At 36.6% G+C, this 20,967-nt stretch overlaps 1 protein-coding gene across 1 annotated transcript in view; it reads left to right on the top strand.

Annotated features, from left to right (window-relative positions):
- Positions 1-2,304: 2,304 nt before the first annotated feature.
- Positions 2,305-20,967, top strand: part of LOC149811969 (Pseudouridine synthase family protein) — a 213,968-nt gene continuing 195,305 nt past the window's right edge. Inside the window, exons 1-4 of the mRNA XM_089993190.1 lie at positions 2,305-2,483; positions 2,597-2,653; positions 5,232-5,631; positions 7,273-7,342. Of these exons, the coding sequence (XP_089849316.1) occupies positions 2,331-2,483; positions 2,597-2,653; positions 5,232-5,631; positions 7,273-7,342 (680 nt within the window). The 5' untranslated portion in view covers positions 2,305-2,330. The remainder of the gene's footprint in view (positions 2,484-2,596; positions 2,654-5,231; positions 5,632-7,272; positions 7,343-20,967) is intronic.

The raw sequence follows: 20,967 nt of genomic DNA, 5'->3' as shown, positions 1-20,967 counted from the left end.
AACATTCCGTACCATATAGTAAAGCGGGTCTAATAGTCGTCCTATAAAACTTTCCTTTCAACCGCAATGGCATTCTACGATCCCACAACACTCCAGTTGCACTTTTTCATTTCATCCACCCAACCTTTATCCTATGATTTACATCTCCAATAATTTCTCCATACTTTTGAATGATGGATCCCAAATATTTGAAATAATCATTCACCGGTATTTCTTGCTCACCGAGCTTCACTACACTCCCATCACTACTTCGTTGCTTACTAAACCGACATTCCATATATTCACTCTTACTCTTACTCAACTTAAAACCTCTAGCTTCCAATGCCTATCTCCATAATTCTAACTTAGCATTAATCCCAACTCTAGACTCATCAATCAAAACAATATCATCAGCAAACAACATACACCACGGTACATTTTCTTGAATTGATCTCGTAAGCTCATCCATCACTATCACAAATAGGAAAGGGCTTAAAGCAGATCCTTGATGTAACCCAACCGTTATCGGAAAATTGGTTGTCACCCCTCCACAAGTACGGACATTGGTTACTACTCCTTCATACATATCTTTAATTATACAAATGTACTTGAGAGAAACACCTTTCTTCATCATTGTCCACCAGAGAACGTCCCTAGGTATTCTATCGTATGCCTTCTCTAAATCAATAAAAACCATATGCAAATCTTTGTTCCTCTCTCTATATCATTCAATAAGTTGTCTAAGAAGTTGTATAGCTTCCATAGTTGATCTTCCAGGCATAAAACCAAATTGATTCTCCGATATCATGACAACCTTCCTCAACCTAGACTCAATCACCCTATCCCAAAGTTTCATAGTATGACTCATGAGTTTTATACCACGATAGTTTGTGCAATCTTGTATATCACCCTTATTCTTATATAAAGGCACCAAAGTACTCTTCCTCTACTCATGATGCATCTTATTTGTTCGCCAAATCAAGTTAAAAAGATTTGTCAACCATTCTAAACCTTTCTCTCCCAAGCATTTCCAAGCCTCGATAGGTATACCATCTGGGCCAACTGCCCTTCTTGATTTCATTTTCTTCAAAGCCTCTGCAATTTCTTTCTTTTGAATCTTGCGCATGAAGTCACGATTTATCTCATGAAAAGGAATGGAGAAGTCTCCAAGATCTTGAGCATGACTATCATTAAATAGCTTATGAAAATAATCTTTCCATCTCTCCTTAATCTCCTCATCTTTGACTAAAACCCTTTGCGTTTCATCTTTGATACATCTAACCATACCCAAATCTCTCGATTTCAATTAAATAAAACAATACACAAAAATTCAAGTTCGAGATATGTAGATCGTGATAAAATCCTTGTATGTATTAGAATCATTATTTAGGAGATACGTATTTTTTTTCAAAATTGGTTGTGTTAGAGAAATTTGTAAAATCCTTTAACCGGATAAAAACTAGTCACTTTTTGTAAGAGACATAATTCCTATGAATCATATTTAATTAAATAAAATAAATATATCAAATTAAAGATCATGTGGATTATGATAAAACCCTGGTTTGCATTTTTCTGGATTTGTTGTATAGGAGATACAATTTTTCTTTCAAAACTGATTAAGTTAGAACACATGAAGTATATACAGTTAAATAAATTAAGTAAACTTGATGCTGTTCAGGCAGTTCGTGAGACAAGAATGGCACACTGATGTTCAAACGTAGATGAGAAGGGGCTTGTACAAACAATTTAGTGATTAAGCACGAGCATGACTGGTTCAGTTCGTTGGCTTGTTTATCAAGTATTACAGTTTGAATGAGTATATTTTTATCAGGTCCATAATTGAATTAATTTCAAATCCAATCCATTTGAACACGTTACAGGGAAAATACATGTTTCCAGCCTAATTTTATTGGATCAGAGAGTGCTACATAAAATTTTAGATTTAGATTAAACAGAAAACTTCGTCCAATTTATTATGCTTCATATTCAGGCCCCCAACACCACCATACAAAATCCCAATATGAATTGAAATCGGAATACAAGGCAGCATGCGCAGGTTGAATAAGAATCTGAACTAGATTTAATGTGGCAGAGTTGGATCTGATCCGACATTTAAACCGCACTGGATTCATAAAAATGTATGTGTGATTCGATCCAGTTCCAAATATTGGCCAGATGGAAAAAGCACTGATCCGAATTCAGATTCTGGTGTGAAGAAAGAATGATCATGCAGATCAGAAACTGGTCGGAATATACGTTAGGATCTTTATCATAAGATCCATATCCCAATATAATTATCGGATTTTGCGTGGGAGATCCGACGAAATCCGGTCCATCTTACTCCCGCCAAAATGAGGACCAACGGAGAGAGAATGAGTGAGACTCACGGCGAAGTTCCGACTATGCCGGCACCGGACGACGTCGTTCCGGGCGATCCGATGGCTGCGGACGACCTCACCAGGGAGCTCAGGTTTCAGATACGATCCCTTCAAGCCAGAGTGAAGGCAACGTCTCTTCTCCTAGCTCCCTATCGAAATCTCTTCCAGACCTCTAGGGTTAGGGTTTTTGCTCCCTTATTCTGACCGCTTTCCGTCTCTTCTGTTGCCTTGTATTCCAGGAATTGGAGATTGAGAACGCGAGGTTGTCGCGCTCTTCGGTTTGCACCTGCAACAAGGTTCCCGGCTTCGCTATTTTCGTTCCTTTCCTTTGGTTTTTTTTCTTCTGTTTCTTCCGATTTTTGATGGCTCTTTTCTACTTACTTGGGGAGCCGAGACTCGCCGCGACTCATCGAAAGCGTTTCGTCACCTTTTGTTGCTTCGGTAGAACATTTTTTGTGCAGCCTTGGGAAATGTTTTTTTAGGCTACGTTTGGAATTGTTAGAAAATTTCTTCAAACACTTTACGGGTATGGAAAGGTTGGCATTTATTTGTCCACCTCCCTAGATGGGTAACATTTATGCTTGGACGGCTGGTAAAATCGTACATAACATGAAATTTTTTCTACTGTTTGGAAGTGCGTGGGGAGGTTCTGTTTACTCCCATCCCGTATTGAGCTTTCACATTTATTCTTTCCACTTCCAGGCGTGAAAGTTCGAAAATTCATATCATACCAAAAACACAGGGCGTGCAACTATGAAAAATTTCACCCCCACTTCTCCACATTGGTCACGTTTGGAAGTGGAAAACAAATGCAGAAATTCTTTACAAAAAGGGAAAAGCAGAACCTCCTGTTGCACTTCCAAACGGGAGAAGTTTTCTCCATATGAAATATTTTCATTTTCTTTTGTAGGCTTCACCAGCTGCCCATATGAAAAATGAATAATATGAAAGAATTTCTCTCATTTCTAATTGAACACAAAGATTTTATTCTTCACATTTCATGCAGCAGCTTCCCATTCCTTTCCCATAGGCACAAACATGGCCTGAATTTTTGTTGAAAAACATGGGTTTGGATATTTTGGTGGTGTGGCCAAACACTTGGGTTTTCCAACTTCTTAAATGCCAGGGATTGTAATGCATGTCGGTTATGATGTGGTGTCATGACTCGTAAATTTGCAATATGCGAAGCTCATGTTTTGCAATGAGTGCTGGCTGAGCTGCAGACTGGGAATTGCTATTCCCTCTTGTCCAAACTCAATGTTGGGAGTTGCAATCCTGGTTGTTGCAAATCCACATATCCCGACACACTGACCGGAAGTCCACATATACTGCACTGAGTAGATGCCTGGCTATTGTCTCTAAAGATATATTCAGTACTCAAAGCGTCCGACGTGGATTGTTTCTTCATCATCCAAACACTGGCATTTGAAAACACAATGCTGGGAATTGTAAATAAACATATATAAAACACCGTGACTAGTTGCTCCCCCACCCATTAAGCAACCTTTCCTTTTGTTGCATTGAAATATACACAATATCGTAAAAGGTCACTAACGGTTGCAGTCACTTTTTTTTTCTCATTGCTTTTTCTTAGGATAATATAGTCTTGATTCCTTCTGTTTTAATCTTCTTGGATGGATTCTAAGTGTTTATATAGACTAAGATACTTGGCGACTTCATCCAAGCTGGGATCAAGACAATCGTTGTCAGGGTATGCACTCTAGATCAGTTTTTTGTGCATCATGAGTCAACCAGAATGAAAATCGTGTAGGATGTAATGCTGCAGACTCTTGAACTGCAGTGGCTCAGCTAACGACATTCTTTTTCTGGATGAGTGGATGCATTTAAACAGCGCTCCTAGGCACTAGACAAAGTCAAAATGGATCAAGTTATTATTACTGCTGGCATTATTGTCATTGCAGTAGTTGTATGATTTCTCAATAATCTCCTTAAGTTTGTCACATTAGAATGGACCTCCTACAATCAAGGGATCATCCTCTAGAGAATGGGGAGATGTCTCATAATCTATTAATATAAGTACCTTTAATAAAATTAGGACATTGCTCATATACAATTTGTATGACAATACAACAAACCATCCTTTTAATAAATCAAAAGACTGAATTACCCCTGTATTGATGTCAGCTTATTATTGGAACAGTTTTGCATTGGCTTGACGCCACATTTGTTGAATATCTAACTACTAAAGAATAGGTTGGATTGTGTGACTGAGTCAAATCACCAAGAAACGTGATCTGCTGGACCTCAAACTTTTTTCAAATATTGGGTCATAGGGTATGCTATCTATGGTTCTACATGGCCGAATTAAAAAACCTATGGTTCACACAAGGTACCTGTGCAATCTTGAGATAATTGGCAAATTTTAGAATCCATCTGTAGCATTGAAGCTATAAAATTTCTAGAAAATTGATTTTTTCTAAATTATGAAATGATTTGAGTAAGTTAAAAAACTTAAGAGCTATGTCACACGAGTGCTCTGCTTTTGCTACTTTTCCTATCTCTTTATATACTAGTACTACTGAAAAACTTCATGAAAGTGGCTGTCACCGTATCACTATATCTCCAGCCGTATCCATGTGACATAGCTGAAAAGTTTGAGCAGAGGACTAATAGAAAATGGCATACAGACTACAGAATCAAATGAACCAACGTAAAGGTTTCACATCCAAAATATGTAATGCTTGTGCAATCTGTCCTGTGAATTATAAGCATTGGTATTGTGCTTTTTGTTCTATCCTTTTCTTCTATGCGTCTTTCTCTTTTTTCATATATTTTGATAGTTCAAGGGTTATTTTATTATGTTATCAAGCAAATCTCTGTTTGCAGCATCCTTATGTTTATGTTACTGTCCAGACTCAGGATATGCTTCCTATTCAGCAAATGCCTGTGGATAGACTATTCTCTTCAAAAGAGACTTCTGGCTTCAATGGAACTGCAGAAAGAAAGAGCATGCATGTTGAATTGCAGGCTGACGAGGAAATGCACAAAAGCGATTGGTTACCATCTGGTTGTTGTGTTGGTTCCAAGCAAGATGGACCACCAAACAAAATCAATGAGCTGAATATGTGTAACCTATCAAGCAAGGATAGTATGGCTTTTGACAAGGATGAAATGCCATTTTGCGGTGTTATTGCAAATAAGATTGATAGTGAGGAGGTTGTACATCATCATGCTGAAGTGGGAACTTCCCATGGTATAGACCATGAAAAATCCATAGAGCATACAAAGAAGAAAACACGGGAGGTTACAGCAGGTTACAATTCATTCCATTCATGAGATAACCATATCATGACATTCTTTTTTTTTTTTTTGATTAGTAAAACATTGCAGAATCAATATTCATGGACTGGTTCTAACTGTCTAGGACTTTCCTGTTTGCTGACTGATTCTTGATTGTTCTCACTTCTCATCACCTTTATTAATCTTCTTAATTTTGTTTTGATAAACCCAATTTTTCCATTTCAGAAGTAAAGTAAGTATCTGGTCTTCAACCTACTCCGTATTAAGGGATTATATGGGGTTATCTAGGGAGAAAATCCATCTTGGTCCTCCTCGCCATATTGATACTTCCACTGTTTGCAACTATATCATGTCATGAACTTCATTTCAATGGGCATCTTTTGATGATCGTCTTCAAAACATATTAGAATTTTAAGTCTACATTGCTAATTGAATACATAGGATCAATGTTGTAAGTATCGTACTGTATCGTACTTTTAGGTTTTGCGATACGCTACACACTCGTATCTCCTACCCGCGTTAGGTGTATCATACGATACACCCTCGATGCATTTTAAAAAGTTCAAAAGTTACTTTTTCATTTTGGGTATTAAATATCTTTTGAGGGTTGACTTCTCCATTTGTCTAGAGGCCATTAGAAGTGCATTTCCACCGTTTTTTCAGCCAAAGAAGTGGGTTAAGGTAAAAAAAGTGCATTTCCACCATTTTTCCACTCAAGAAAATGGGTTAAGGTAAAAAATCTTTATTATGAGTAAAATTACAAAGCTACTCTTCAATTTTTTTTTGCCTCGGGCGGGCGCTGTCCCCTCTGCACCCCCCACCAACTTATTGTGAAAATTAAAGATTTATATAAAGGTAGAAATCGGGCTCCACACTCCTTCAACAAAAATGGCATAAGATGATCCGGCATGACAATGAGGCACTCAAGTAACAAGTGAAAACCAATTGAAAATCGAGTACTACTATTGCCATAATATTTTTGTTTATGTAGTATGAAAGTATGAGACTTGTGACATGTTCTTAATTGTAGGATATTTAATATTTTGCATTATTCTTGTGAGATAGTTGATGTTTGATGATGCCTTATGCAGCTCATAGAGACATAAATACTTCATATGTGATTTTATGATTGTATTTTGTGCAATTCGTCATTGTTTCATGTGATATGATTTTTTAGAATTTTTGCTATTTTTTTCTGTTTTTTCTTGATTTTTTGGAATTTTTTATTAAAAACTTAAGATATTTTACGATACGATACGGTCTTAATTTGGGTCTAACCTATACGTGTAACAATATGGTACTTACAACCTTGCATAGGATTGTTATAGGATCAACTTCAGTTGCTGAAAAAAGTGTTCAACTTTTCATTCTAATCTATGCCATTGTGCTTGGTTTGTCCATCTGAACAGCTAAGTGCTAACTGGTAAGAAACAGGAATACCTGCCATTCTCATATTCCTCTTCTGTGCATTATATTTCATTGACCTTACGTTATCCATCTAGTGGTATGAATTTATCTTCTGTAGTGCTGTCTTACCATATAATGGGTTTATATTTAGTGGATAGTTTGGTGCTTATGATAGTCATCTCATTTATTTATTATTATTTTTTAACTCGATCGAAATCTAGGCAGTTTGACCTTTTGGGGGTTGCAGGTTGCTGTTCGAGGTCCATGTGCAATTCTACAAGATATGTTGCATTAAAGATCATGTATTTTGGTCAAAGGTAATTTCTTTGTGTTGCATTAAATTTAATGATCATGGTCACAGCCAAAAGAATTAGAGCAACGTTGATTCATATCAGATGTATCTAGCTTGATTAACCTACCAAGAAAACAATAATTGTTGCAATTACCAGTGGACATTCAAAACCCACACCATGGTTGGATAAAATCAATGTATGCTGGCAGAATACATGTTACCAGATTTTATTGACATGAATCAACATGTATTTATAGATAAAAATATGAAGGAAAAGGATGGAAAGGAATTACTTTTGCTACTTAAATTCAGAACACTAGTCAAAGTTAATTTAATGAGAGTTCATACATAAATGGACCCATAATCATTTGCAGACTTGACATTTTAGACATGACAAAAACAAATGATTTCATAGATGATAAATCAGACTCATACTCGAATTTGAAAGTGTAACCGATGTTGGTTACACAACAGAGTTTATCAGACTCTAAACATTTGATTTCAATATCTATTTTAAGCTCTCCAGCACACCTACATCAAATAACTTAACGCAAATGATGTGATATATCTATGTTGTTGCTAAATGAGATTTTAAGCTATATTATCATTTAGTTGTATCTAAAAAAAAAACTTGAAGAAAAGTTCTTAGACCAACCAGGCCACTATATAAATAGTTTTCGATTTGAATCATGTAGCAGACTCTATCCCAAGCCAGTACATAGATCAGTAAAATTTTTCTGTGAACCTATTACAGAATGTCTTCAAGCCAAATACTAAAATTGAACATTCTCTTATGAGCCAAGTCTACCGATCTGAACATTTCTTCATTGAACATACTACCAAACCTTTTTAAAGAAATTCACCCAGGTCAGAAATTTGATTGCATTTCCCCAAGACTAACACACTGAATCAAATGTCTAAGACTCTAAACATATCACCCAAAATTTTCTTTTCAATGCCGTACATACATATCAGGCATATTTTTATTTCGCGTATTGCAACAACATTTTCATGACCAGAGCATGCAGATCAGGAATTCTAATGTTTATTTTAAAAGCTAATGCACACAATTCGGGTATTTTAAATATATTTCGATATTAAACCAGCAGATTACAAGCTGGAATAATTTACATAATACTTTTCTGATCTAAACACGCATACCAGAACGATTTTTATGACCCATGCAACACTAAAAAATTAGCAGATCAGACATTTTAATCTATATTCCAAAGCCAAATCCGCAGTCTGGAATTGAATATATATTACAGGCTATTTTTCTGATATAAGCAGATATATCGGAAATATTTTTATTTCATATCTTACAAAACATTTCCAAAAAGAAAAAAAAACTCAGAACACGCAGATGAGGGATTTTGATTAGTCTACAACAACAACAACAACAACAACAACTACTACGCCTTCATCCCAAAACAATTGGGGTCAGCGATATGAACCAAAAAAGAAATTCATATTGGGTCTTCCACATGAATCCTTTTCCTCCAATCATTTGTATAACACAGGAAATTTGTATTAAATGCAAAAACGCAGAAATGGTTAAATTCTTTTTATCAAGTATTCGTAACACAAAAAACAGTGTCTTATACAGCTATTTCATGCTTTCTACATTCACTCTTTATACAAAAAAAAAAGAGCAACTGATTATACAGGTATCGATTTTGGTACTGAATGATCAGAACACTGTAAAAACATACCAATATCAAAGTATGCAGGCTGCTAAGCTTTAATTTTTTTCTCCAAGTATATATTGAAATTTCATAGCACAACAGCCCCGAGCATCAAAATAGAATGCAGCATAGAATCCTACCTCTGATAAATGCGATGAATCGAGTATTCCCGAACTTTTCCCTTCTTCTGCAGTGACTGCGTGAAGACCCCTTCTTTTTGGACCGTGCGAGGAAGAGAGAGAGGGAGAGAGAGACAACGTGAGAGAGGAATAACGAGAGGGAGAAGGAGATGGGTTCTTTAAGGGTTGCGTGAGAGGGAGTTGGGGAAGAAAATGGGGAAGAGGAGAGGGGTCGTGGGAGAGAGGTGGGGTTCGGTTTCCCCCCCTTTCTCTCCACTCAGCGTGAATAGGGTTTCACGTCCCCCCTTTCCCTTTTTCTTTTTCACATTTTAAGTTTAACATGTTTTATTTTAATGTGTTTCAGTTTTTTTTCTTTCAATTTTGTCATGCTCCTCACGCGTGATAGTGTGAGCTTAAAAACACGAGTTTGGATCTTCTACACTGAAATCCACGATCCAATACATTCATGGATCCATATTAGCTATTTGGATCCATTCAAAGATCCGAATTTTTCAATATTAAATTACAAGGATTCAAAACTTTTGATATGGATCCAAATAAATTACTATGGATCCAATATAAAAATTTTAATTGGACCCTTACGATTTTGATGTAAAATCTTCCTTAGGACATCGAAATTCCAATGTCAAATATCCAAATAAAGCATTTTGGATCCATATATTTCGGTTACTAATTTTGGGATCCAACATCCGGTAAAATATTATGGATCCAAATGCAATGTTATGGATTCCATATAAATTTTTTCCCTTCCAAGATTCAATTTAAAATTCGTGGATCTAGATAATATGTTTTGGATCTACTATCAAATCTAACAATGATATCGAGGATCCGATATTAAGGATCAGAACCATCAACTGGAATCTACTATTAGATAACCAATTAAGATATTCGGGATCCAATATCGAAGATTCGAATAGGATATCTGAGATCCAATATCGAAGATCCGAGCAAGATATCCAGGATCTAAATAAGAATAAAAATAAATGCAATGAGAATATCCTCATACCAATTTTTGACCATGAAATTCAAGTCTCATTAAGCGATAAAATTTTACAAGTATTACATAAGAGGTTCTTTTAGAGGGGACGTTGTAACGAAATATGCAGAAATAAAAACAATGTCCTACAATGGACATTCACATATAGAAAGCAAAGAACAAGTCCAAAAAGGACATACACAACAGCCAACAATGGCTTGGAAACATAAATTCTTATAAATGCAAGAAAGGGCTTCAATAAGCCATACTTTACAAAGGGGGAGACCCCACTTATTTATAGGCAAGGATGAGTGAGAGAGAGGGAGAAAAGTAAGGGAGAGAGAGACCACATTGGGAGGCCCAACAAGGTGTCGTTGGGCTCCCAACGGTCACAATTGTGACCGTTGGGGGTCCAACGACTCTTAGTTGACCCCCCAATGTGAATGCATTAAATGCATTTTAGGAAAAAAATACAAGAAAGAAAAAGGAAGATAAGAAAAAGAAAAACAAAAATAAAAAAACTATAATGCCCCTATTGGGCAGAATTACAAGAATACCCTTATCAGGTATGATTGAATATATATATATTGATTACATATATTTTAACACCCTCCCTCAAGCTTTACGGGGATATAACCGAAAGCTTGTTGAGAAGGAACATAAAACGAGGAGCAGCAAGGGCTTTATTGAAGAAGTCCGCCAACTGGTACTCGAATGTAACATAAGGCAGTGCTATGGTTTCTCTTACGTATTCATCACACAAACGTAGTGGCAGTTCATCTCGATGTGTTTAGTACACTCATGGAAGGTGTGATTGCTTGCGATATAGATTGCGCTTTTGTTATCACAACACATCTTCGAAGGAGTAGAGATGACTATGCCCATATCATTAAGGAGACTTTTAAGCCACACAAGCTCCATGGTTATAGTGGCCATTGCACGATACTTCGCTTCTGTTGAGGACAATGATACTTTGTGCTGTTTCTTGCTATCTCCAAGAAATCATAGTCACCTAAGAAAACGCAAAAACTAGTAGTTGAGACTCTATCATTGGGATTTTCTCTCCAATCATCATCAATATAAGCAATTAAATCAAGTGATGACGAAGTGGAAAGAAAAACTCCCTTAGTTATGGTGTTTTTGATGTATCTGACTGTCCTTAAGACTACACTCATGTGCACAGTTGTAGGTGCATGTTGAAACTGATTGACTGCATGAGTTATGTCTTCATAGTCTATATCGTATTCTTGATGACTACACTGCATGAGTTTTTAACTGACGCAACCACAATAAGAGTCCTAACACTAGTCATCCTAGCTACGGGAGCGAAGGTTTCTTCATACTCTATATCGTATTCTTGAGCGTATCCTTTTGCTACCAACCGAGCTTTATAGCGTTCTAATGACCCATCACTTTTAGTTTTAATTTTGAAGACCCATCTACATCCAATAGATTTCTTTCCAGTGGGTAATGAGGTTATTTCTTAAGTTTTTGCCTTTTCAAGCTCACTAAGTTCTAAGTTCATAGCTTTAACCCACTGGGGAATGTTTTTGGCTTCATTATAATGTGAAGGTTCATGAAAAGAGTGTAACACAATTAGACATGCTCTATACTTTGGTGTTAGAAACTCATAGGAAACAAATATATTAGGAGGATTGGAGATTCGACCGGATCTCCTTAAAGAGGTTTGTTCTATGTTGGAACCTTGAGAGTATTTTTCTAAGGCACTCATGGGAACTTGTTGACCGTGCCTAACATAGGTTTGGATGGGTCTATCACTTTCATTTTCAACATTGTTAAGAGTAATATCCTCTGGATCATTCAACAAATCATTAGAGATTTCCTTTTCTTGAGGAGTCACATCTTATTGAGAGAGAAGATCAAATAAGCATATTCGCTTTCGTCAATATCTTTAGTTTTCTCAAAACCATTTTCATTTTCTAAAAAGGTTACATCTTTAGATACATATAGTTTGTTATTTTTAAGGTCGAAGCATCTAAAATCCTTTTGATTTTCTCCATATCCTAAGAAAACACATTCAATAACTTTAGGAGATAATTTATCTCTTTTATGTGTAAGGACAAAACATTGACACCCAAAAATTCTTAATCTATTGAAATCGGCTGTTCTTTCAAATAATTTTTCATATGGAGATGTATTTTGTAAGGATGAAGATATCATTCTATTTATCAAGTAAGTTGAAGTTAAAGCAGCTTTCGGCCCAATAACTTTTTGGAATTTCTTTGGAAATAAGAAGTGTCCTAGTGGTTTCCAAAACGTGTCTATGCTTTCTTTTGGCTAGACCATTTTGTGGAGGAGTCCTAGGATATGATCTTTGATGACAAATTCCATTTGTTTCCAAATAATTTTGAAATTCATTTGATAGATACTCTACATCCGAATCAGATCTAAGAGTTGAGATGTTACTTAAAAATTGATTTTTGACTTGTTGAGATTAAGAGGTTTTTAGCTTAAGTTTTCCTAGATGTGAGGTTATTTGATATTTATTGTTTAAAGAGGGACTTGTGTGTAATTTCTTTTTTTGGCCTTTCTCCATTTAACATAGAGATTAGCCTTAATCCAACTTAACGAGTTCTCTCACTCTTACTGTAATGAAGAGAGGCAGAAGCACCAATAGAGCAAAAAACACTCTTTAAGAGTGACCACAAGAGCCAAGAACACAAACACTAAAAGTGTACACACAAAACTCACAAAAGTAGAAAATGACTTAAAGTCATAAGTTGAATATTATTGAAGAAAGAAAGTGGAGGGTGAAAACCCAATGCCTTTACAAGGGGAGAACCTCCTCTATTTATAGAGGAGGAGAACTAAAAGGAGACCATAAAGGGGGGCTCCCTTCTAGTCGTTGGGAGCCCCAACGATCATAAATATGATCGTTGGGGCCTCAACGACTAGATGGGTGGGCCCCCTTATAGTACTCCAAAGAGAAAAATAAGAAATAAAAAAGAAAAAAGAAAAAGAGAAAAAGAAAGAAAAAAGGAAAAAATAAAAAGGAAAAATTACAAGGTAATTTACCAAAATACCCCTATCGGGTTTTTGGTTGTTCAGAAAAAACAAAAAAAGAAAAAGAATTATGTATATATACATATATGTATATATATATATATACACACGAATGTATATATATATAAGTATATGTATATATATATATTTATATATACATAATTTAACACGCCCCCTCAAACTTTACGAGGAGAAGACCGAAAGTTTGCTAAGAAGAAACATGAATCGTGGAGTTGGGAGCGCCTTGGTGAAGAAGTCAGCCAGTTGATATTATGAAGTAACGTATGGTAATGTGATGGTCCCTCTGAGATATTCGTCTCGAACATAATGACAATCCATTTCGATATGCTTTGTCCGCTCTTGAAAAGTGTGATTGCTGACAATGTATATCGCACTTTTGTTATCACAACAGAGCTTGGTGGGAGTGAAAATGGGAACGCCCATGTCACCAAGGAGACTTCTGAGCCATACGATTTTCATAGTTGTCATTGCCATGACCCGATATTCAGCTTCAGTGGATGATAGTGAGACCTTCTGCTGCTTCTTGCATCTCCACGAAATGAGAGATTCACCTAAAAAAATGCAAAGACCCGTAATTGAGATACGATCATTGGGATTTCCTCCCCAGTCGGCATCAGTAAAAACAGTTAACTCAAGAGATGAGGAAGAGGATAAGAAAAGTCCCTTGGTGATGGTATTTTTGATGTATCGCACAATTCTCATTACGGCCGCCATATGAACCAAAGTAGGTGCATGCTGAAACTGGTTTGCTGCATGAACCACATGAGCTATATCTGAACGTGTGATGGATAGATAGGTGAGGGATCTAATTAATTGACGGAAGGGGGTTGGATCTTCAAGAGGAACACCATCCTCAAGTCTCAGTTTTGCATTGATAACTTCGGGAGTCTCAACTTTCTTTTCATCGGATATTCCTGATTTGGTACAAATTTCTGCAGCTAATTTCATTTGAGATAGGATGTATCCTCGCGCGGAATAAGCCACTTCAATTCTTAAAAAATATCTCAAGTATCCAAGATCAGACATATCAAAAGTTTCTTTTAGCACAGACTTTACATCATTTACTCCCTTTTTGTCATTCCCAGTGATGATCATATCATCAACATATAGCAGAAACATAACAATGGAGTCACCTGTCTTCTTAACAAAAAGAGCAGTGTCAGTATAGCAAGAAGTAAATCCTAAATTGATTAATATATTACTAAACTTGTCATACCAAGCCTTAGGAGCTTGCTTAAGTCCATATAAGGCCTTTTTTAATTTTAAAAATTTTCCATTTAAATTCATACCTGGAGGAGGTTCCATATAAACTTGTTCATTTAAATTTCCATTCAAAAAGACATTTTTGACATCAAGTTGAAAAATTGGCCATTTTTTAACAGAGGCTATAACAATAAGAGCTCAAACACTAGTCATTCGAGCAACTGGGGCAAAAGTTTCATCATAATCTACCCCCTACTCTTGGGCATATCCTTTGGCTACTAACCTAGCCTTATATATTTCTAATGAGCCATCACTCTTAGTTTTTACTTTAAAAACCCATCTACATCCAATGGGTTTCTTGCCATTGGGTGGATCAATGATTTCCCAAGTTTGTGCTCTTTTAAGAGCATTAAGTTCAAGTTCCATAGCTTCATTCCAATGAGCATATTGTTTAGCATCATTGTAATGGGATGGTTCATGAAAAGAGTGAAGAGCAAGTAGACATGCTCGAAAATTTGGAGAAAAAGAATCATAAGAAACAAATCTATTTGGTACTTTGGAAATACGATTTGATCTTCTTCGAGAGGTTTCTTCGATCGACTCACTGCGAGAGAATTTTTCAAGGGCACAAGGTGGATTTCTTTCATTCCTTCTAGAGTAGACTTGTATTTGTCTTGAAACATTTTCTTCTAAATTTTGATTATCATTTGGATGTTCAAAATGATCTTCAGTGAGAGGTTCATTAGGATCAATATGATCATCTATGATGTTTTCTTGAGGCAACAAGTCAAATAGAAAGGAATAATCAATATTTTCATTTGGTTGGTGCGAAAAACCATTTTCTTCTTCTAAGAATGTGACATCTTTTGAGATATAAAGTTTGTTTTTGAGTATGTCAAAACATCGATAACCTTTTTGTTTTTCGCCGTATCCTAAGAAAATACATTCAATAGCCCTAGGAGAAAGTTTATCATTTTTGCGATTTAGAACAAATCATTTACATCAAAAAATTCTTAGTCTTTTATAATCGAGAGACATGTAAAGTTCTTCAAATGGAGAAAGATTTTTCAAAGAGGATGAAGGGGTTCTATTGATAAGGTATGTTGAGGTTACAACCACTTCGGCCCAAAAGGATTTTGGGATATTTTTTAAAATTAATAACGTTCTTGTAGTTTCTATTATGTGTCTATGCTTTCTTTCTGCAGGACCATTTTGTTGCGGAGTGTTGGGACAAGAGCGTTGGTGACAAATTTCATTTTCTTTTAAATAACTTTGAAAATCATTGGACATATATTCGCCTCCCGAATCGGACCTAAGAATAGATTGATTTCCCAAAAATTGATTTTTAACCATTACATGAAATTCTTTAAAGAAGGAGAAAACTTCGGATTTGCGACTTAGGAAGTAAATCCACGTAAATCGAGTGAAGTCATCAATAAAGACCATATAATACGAAAATCCTCTTTTAGACAAAATAAGAGAAGGTCCCCACATATCAGAATGAACAAGTTCAAATGGCCGAGCGGTAAAGTAACTTCTTTGAGGAAATGGAGTAGCTTTAGATTTCCCAAAAATGCAATATTTACAAGTCATGTGATTGTCTTTACAAGTATTGTTCAAAAACGGAAAAAGAGACATTTTTAAAAAATTTGGATGGCCAAGTCTCTCATGCCAAATTCCAATACTTTTGTCTTTTACAAGATTGCAAGATGACTTAGATGGAAGAGTCAAAAAATCTATAAAATAGAGATAACCCCTTCTATGGCCTTGCCCCATCAGCTTCCCTGACTGGAGATCCTGCACGATGCAATCTTCAGGTGAGAAAGAGACTTGGCATCCATGATCGGTGATTTAGGAAACAAAAAAAAGATTTAGATTAATCTTTGGAACGATTCTTACTTTAGGAACGAAAAAGTTTTGAGAGTTTTTAAAATCAAGTATTCCAATACTTTCAATTTTTAAAGATGTTCCATCGGCCGGTGAAAAATAAGAGGATATAGGTTCGGAAAACACATTAGAAAGAGAGTTTTTATGAGATGTCATATGAAATGAAGCACCAGAGTCTAATATCCACATACCTGGAGGTGATGAAGAATAGGCGATGGCGGCTCCGGATGTTGAAGAAGAAGTCTTGAGAAGATGTTGGAGAACTTCAGAGATATGATTAAGAGTTTCTTTGATATCTCCCTCTTTGGCACTTTCTTCTTCCTTAGAAGAATTTTCTCCCACCACAGCTACTTTTCCCTTAAGCTTTGGACAAACCGGTCTAATGTGCCCCGGTTCATTGCAATAGTGACATATTATTCCTTTTTTAGGCCCATTATTTTTGTTAAAGTGAGGAGGTCTATATGCTTTTATATTTGATCCGGGCCTAGAAACGGCCAAAACTTCATCACTCTTAATGCTTAGGCCAAGTCGAGTTTCCTCTTGGCATATTTCAGCAAGGGCATCTTCAATGGGTAAGGCTTTACTTCTATGGAGAAGTGATGCCCTAACTTGTTCAAATTCGGGTCGAAGACCATGAAGAAATTGAAAAAAGTGCTCTTTTTCAATTTGTTTCCTTTTTAACTAAATATCTTTCGGAGCCACCCATTTATGCTCAAGAAGAACAAGTTCATCCCAAAGAGGAGTTAGAGAGCTAAAGTAGTCCCGGACACTCATATCCATTTGTTTGGTGGAACGGATTTTTTTTTGACAAAAAAATTTAGGGGCAAGATCCTTTTGGGTATACATACCCTTAAGGAAAAACCACGCCTCATTGTCCCTCTTAAATTTGGTAATATTAACACAATTTTTTAGGTCTACATTGTTCATAAACCATGCCAAAATTTTGGCATGGTTACTTTCCCAATTCTCAACTTTGGATTGATGGTCATTGATAGCTTTGATGCGCTCATCGCCATCTAAAGCTTTTTCAACCTCATGTTCGATTTTAGTGAGGACAAGAGAAGGTTCGGGAGTAGTTCCCATAACAAAACCCCATAGTTTCTTACCTCTTAGATGATTTTCCATAGTGGAGGCTCACATAAGATAGTTGGACCCATTGAGCTTAAAAGAAAGCTCAACTTTAGAATCATGTTCCATCGGCACCAAATATTCTTTCTTTCTTTAAAAGCTTGAGAGACACACGTCCCAAGATAGCAAAGAGAAGCCCAATCACCAACCGAGCTCTAATACCATGTAATTAAGAGAGGCGGAAGCACCAATAGAGCAAAAAGCACTCTTTAAGAGTAACCACAAGAGCCAAAAACAGAAACACTAAAAGTGTATACACAAAACTCACAAAAGTAGAAAATGACTTAAAGTCATAAGTTGAATATTATTGAAGAAAGAAACGGGAGGGTGAAAACCCAATTCTTTTACAAGGGGAGAGCCTCCTCTATTTATAGAGGAGGAGAACTAAAAGGAGACCATAAAGGGGGGCTCCCTTCTAGTCGTTGGGAGCCCCAACGGTCATAAATATGATCGTTGGGGCCCCAACGACTAGATGGGTGGGGCCCCTTATGGTACTCCAAAGAGAAAAATAAGAAATAAAAAAGAAAAAAGAAAAAGAGAAAAAGAAAGAAAAAAGGAAAAAATAAAAAAGGAAAAATTACAAGGTAATTTACCAAAACACCCCTATCGGGTTTTTGGTTGTTCAGAAAAAGCAGAAAAAGAAAAAGAATTATGTATATATACATATATAAGTATATGTATATATATATTTATATATACATAATTTAACACTTACTGCCGTCTCTCTCACTCTCTCTCTGCCTCGACTTCTGTGTTATTGTTCAGAACTTCTACATGGTATTAGAGCACTCGGGAGCGTGATCGATCCAGAAAACAGGTGTGCTTGTTTTTTTTTTATATAGATCTGATAACAGATCTGGTGTCTGACTAAGGTCACGACACAGATCTGTCATCAGATCTAAAGGACACGATGTTTGCATGTCATCAAGATCGGGATATGACAATTTTTTTTTAATGGTGCCCTGAAGAAACGAATTTTGTTTTGGCTGTCGTGATTTATATGTCTGGGAACAGCAGCTGTCGTGATTTTTATTTTCTGCGTGTGCATATTATTGTTGGTCGTGAATCTGGGTGCCGAGTTCTTCTCAGATCTGTCATGATTTCTATTTTCTACGTGTGCATATTATCGTTGGTCGTGAATCTGGGTGCCGAGTTCTCAGATCTTATTTGGTTGTTCGATTTCAGAATATGAATATCAACAGTCGTGATTCCCTGCTGTGTCGTGTTTTTTTTTTTAAACATGTGTGCTGTGAAAGCAGCATGTTAATATCTATTGTTTTTCTGTCGTGGAAGCAACAGGCGTGATTCCCTGCTGTGTGGAAAAATATTCTGTTTGTGGGAAGAGCTGTGTGGAAAAATATTCTGTTTGTGGGAAGATTTTATCTACTGTTGTGGGATTTCTCTATTGAGTACAACTGCTGGTCGTAGTATTGGCTGACGTGTGATTATAAAACACGCTGTTCAAGTGTGTGAACCTGATTTTTTTTTGCAGCTGAAATAGAATTAAATATTCAGTATGGGTGAAACTTCGAAATGTGATTCCAAAATTGAACATATTGGGGAATATAAGGCTTTTGCTAATCCCTTCTAGTATGACTCTTCAGTAAGGTTGAATGAAACTAACTATGCCAAGTGGTCCGAAACTTTTATGGTGTCAGTATCTGGACATCGTAGAAAACATATTTTGTTAGAAGACGAACCCAATGAAAAGGTGGGAAAATACGTTACTTGGGATGAAGATAATGACATAGTTATGTCATGGATCATGAATAGTGTCGAACCCCATATTGCAGATGGTTTAATTTACTATAATACAACCAAACAGATGTGGGACAATCTTCGAGATACGTACTCACAAGAGACTAATGTGAGTCGTATCCTGCAAGTCGAACATGAGATATATAATTTACAACAGGGAGATCAGACCTTGGCTCAGTACTATGCCTCCATCAAAGCTGCGTTTGAAAAACTCAATGCTCACATGCCTCTTTGTTGTTCGAAGCAAAAGGATCATCAAGAACAGACTATGGTTGCTCGGTTTCTTACATGTTTATCTTCAGAATTCTTTGTTGCAAAAGTCCAAATGTTGACTGGATCAGATGTACCTACTCTTGTTGATGCATACAATCGTCTGAGTAGACTTGCGATCTCTCTTCCACAATCTCAACCTGTGAACCAGTCATCTGCTTTAGTTGTCTCATCTGGTTATGGGCGTGGAAATATTCATAATATCAGAGGACGAGGTCGTGGGCGAGGTATGGGAGGCAGAGGAAAACTTCAATGTACATTCTGTGGAAACTCTGGACATTTATAAGATCGTTGCTGGGATAAGCATGGTCGGCCAACTTCTTCTTCATCAAAGTCATATGCTCCAAAAGCAAATGTTACTACACTAGAGGCAACAAATGTATATGATCATGTCTCTGCAAGTGACAGTATCACCCTCAGTCGAGCTGAATATGATGAGCTGATAGCTCTTTGCCCTTTGAGTTCCACCCCTCCTGTAGCCGGTGTTGCCTACTCAACAGGAAATTATCTTCATCCGACTGACAGTAAGTGGATTATTGACTCTGGTGCATCCAGACACTTGTGTGGAAATTCACTTGTTTTTTCAGATCTAAAGGATATTACTGTTCATCGAGGAGTCTCATTAGCCGATGGGAGTTCCTTTCCGGTTGTTGGTCAGGGAAATATTTCTATATCCTCCTCCTTACAATTGAAAAATGTTCTTCATGCTCCAAACTTTCCTCAAAGTTTACTCTCTGTTAGTTGCCTTACAAAAGAACAAAATTGTAGAGTAATATTTGATCCGATGGGTTGTCATTTTCAGGATTTGCTGACGGGGAAGAAGATTGGTGGAGGCTATGAAGAAAATGGAGTCTACTACCTACATCATCCAGTGGGTAATGTTCATGCTGCAGTGGAACACTCATCCAGTCCTGTTCAGTGGCATCGTCGTCTTGGTCATCCTTCATTGTCAAAGCTTCGTTCCGTCTTTCCTCAAATTCCTTCTACTACATCATTTCAGTGTGAAGCATGTCAGTTGGGCAAACATCATCGAAGTTCGTTCCCTTCGAGTCAGAGTCAGTCTAGTTATAAAGTTTTTGAACTTCTTCATGCAGATGTATGGGGTCCTAGTAAGTTCCAAGTATTATCAAATCCTTAATTCTTGAAATAAAAACTTAGTTTGAATCTATTGTCAAGATTGTTCGCACTGATAATGCTCTTGAGTTTAAATCAAAAGTTCTGTTACAATTTTACCAAGATCATGGCATTCAACCCCAAACTATCTGTGCTTATTCATCTCAACAAAATGGGGTGGCAGAGCGAAAACACCGGCACCTGCTTGATGTTGTCCGGACCATTATGATTCAATCCAATGTTCTTGCGTTATATTGGGTGATGCGATTACCACTGCTTGTTATCTGATCAACCACATGCCTTTATCTTCTGTGGGTGTTCGAATTCCATTACATATCCTAAAACCTAATGCCCTACTCTTCTCTTTCTCACCAAAAATATTTGAATGTGTTTGTTTTGTACACAAACTTGGCCCTGATCGTGATAAATTAGCTGCTCAAGCTAC

Source organism: Nuphar pumila, chromosome 17, assembly GCF_984573655.1.
Source record: "Nuphar pumila chromosome 17, dmNupPumi1.hap1.1, whole genome shotgun sequence".
NCBI lineage: Eukaryota > Viridiplantae > Streptophyta > Magnoliopsida > Nymphaeales > Nymphaeaceae > Nuphar > Nuphar pumila.
The sequence above is the reverse complement of the archived record's forward strand: the minus strand, read 5'-3'. Positions and strand labels throughout refer to the sequence as shown.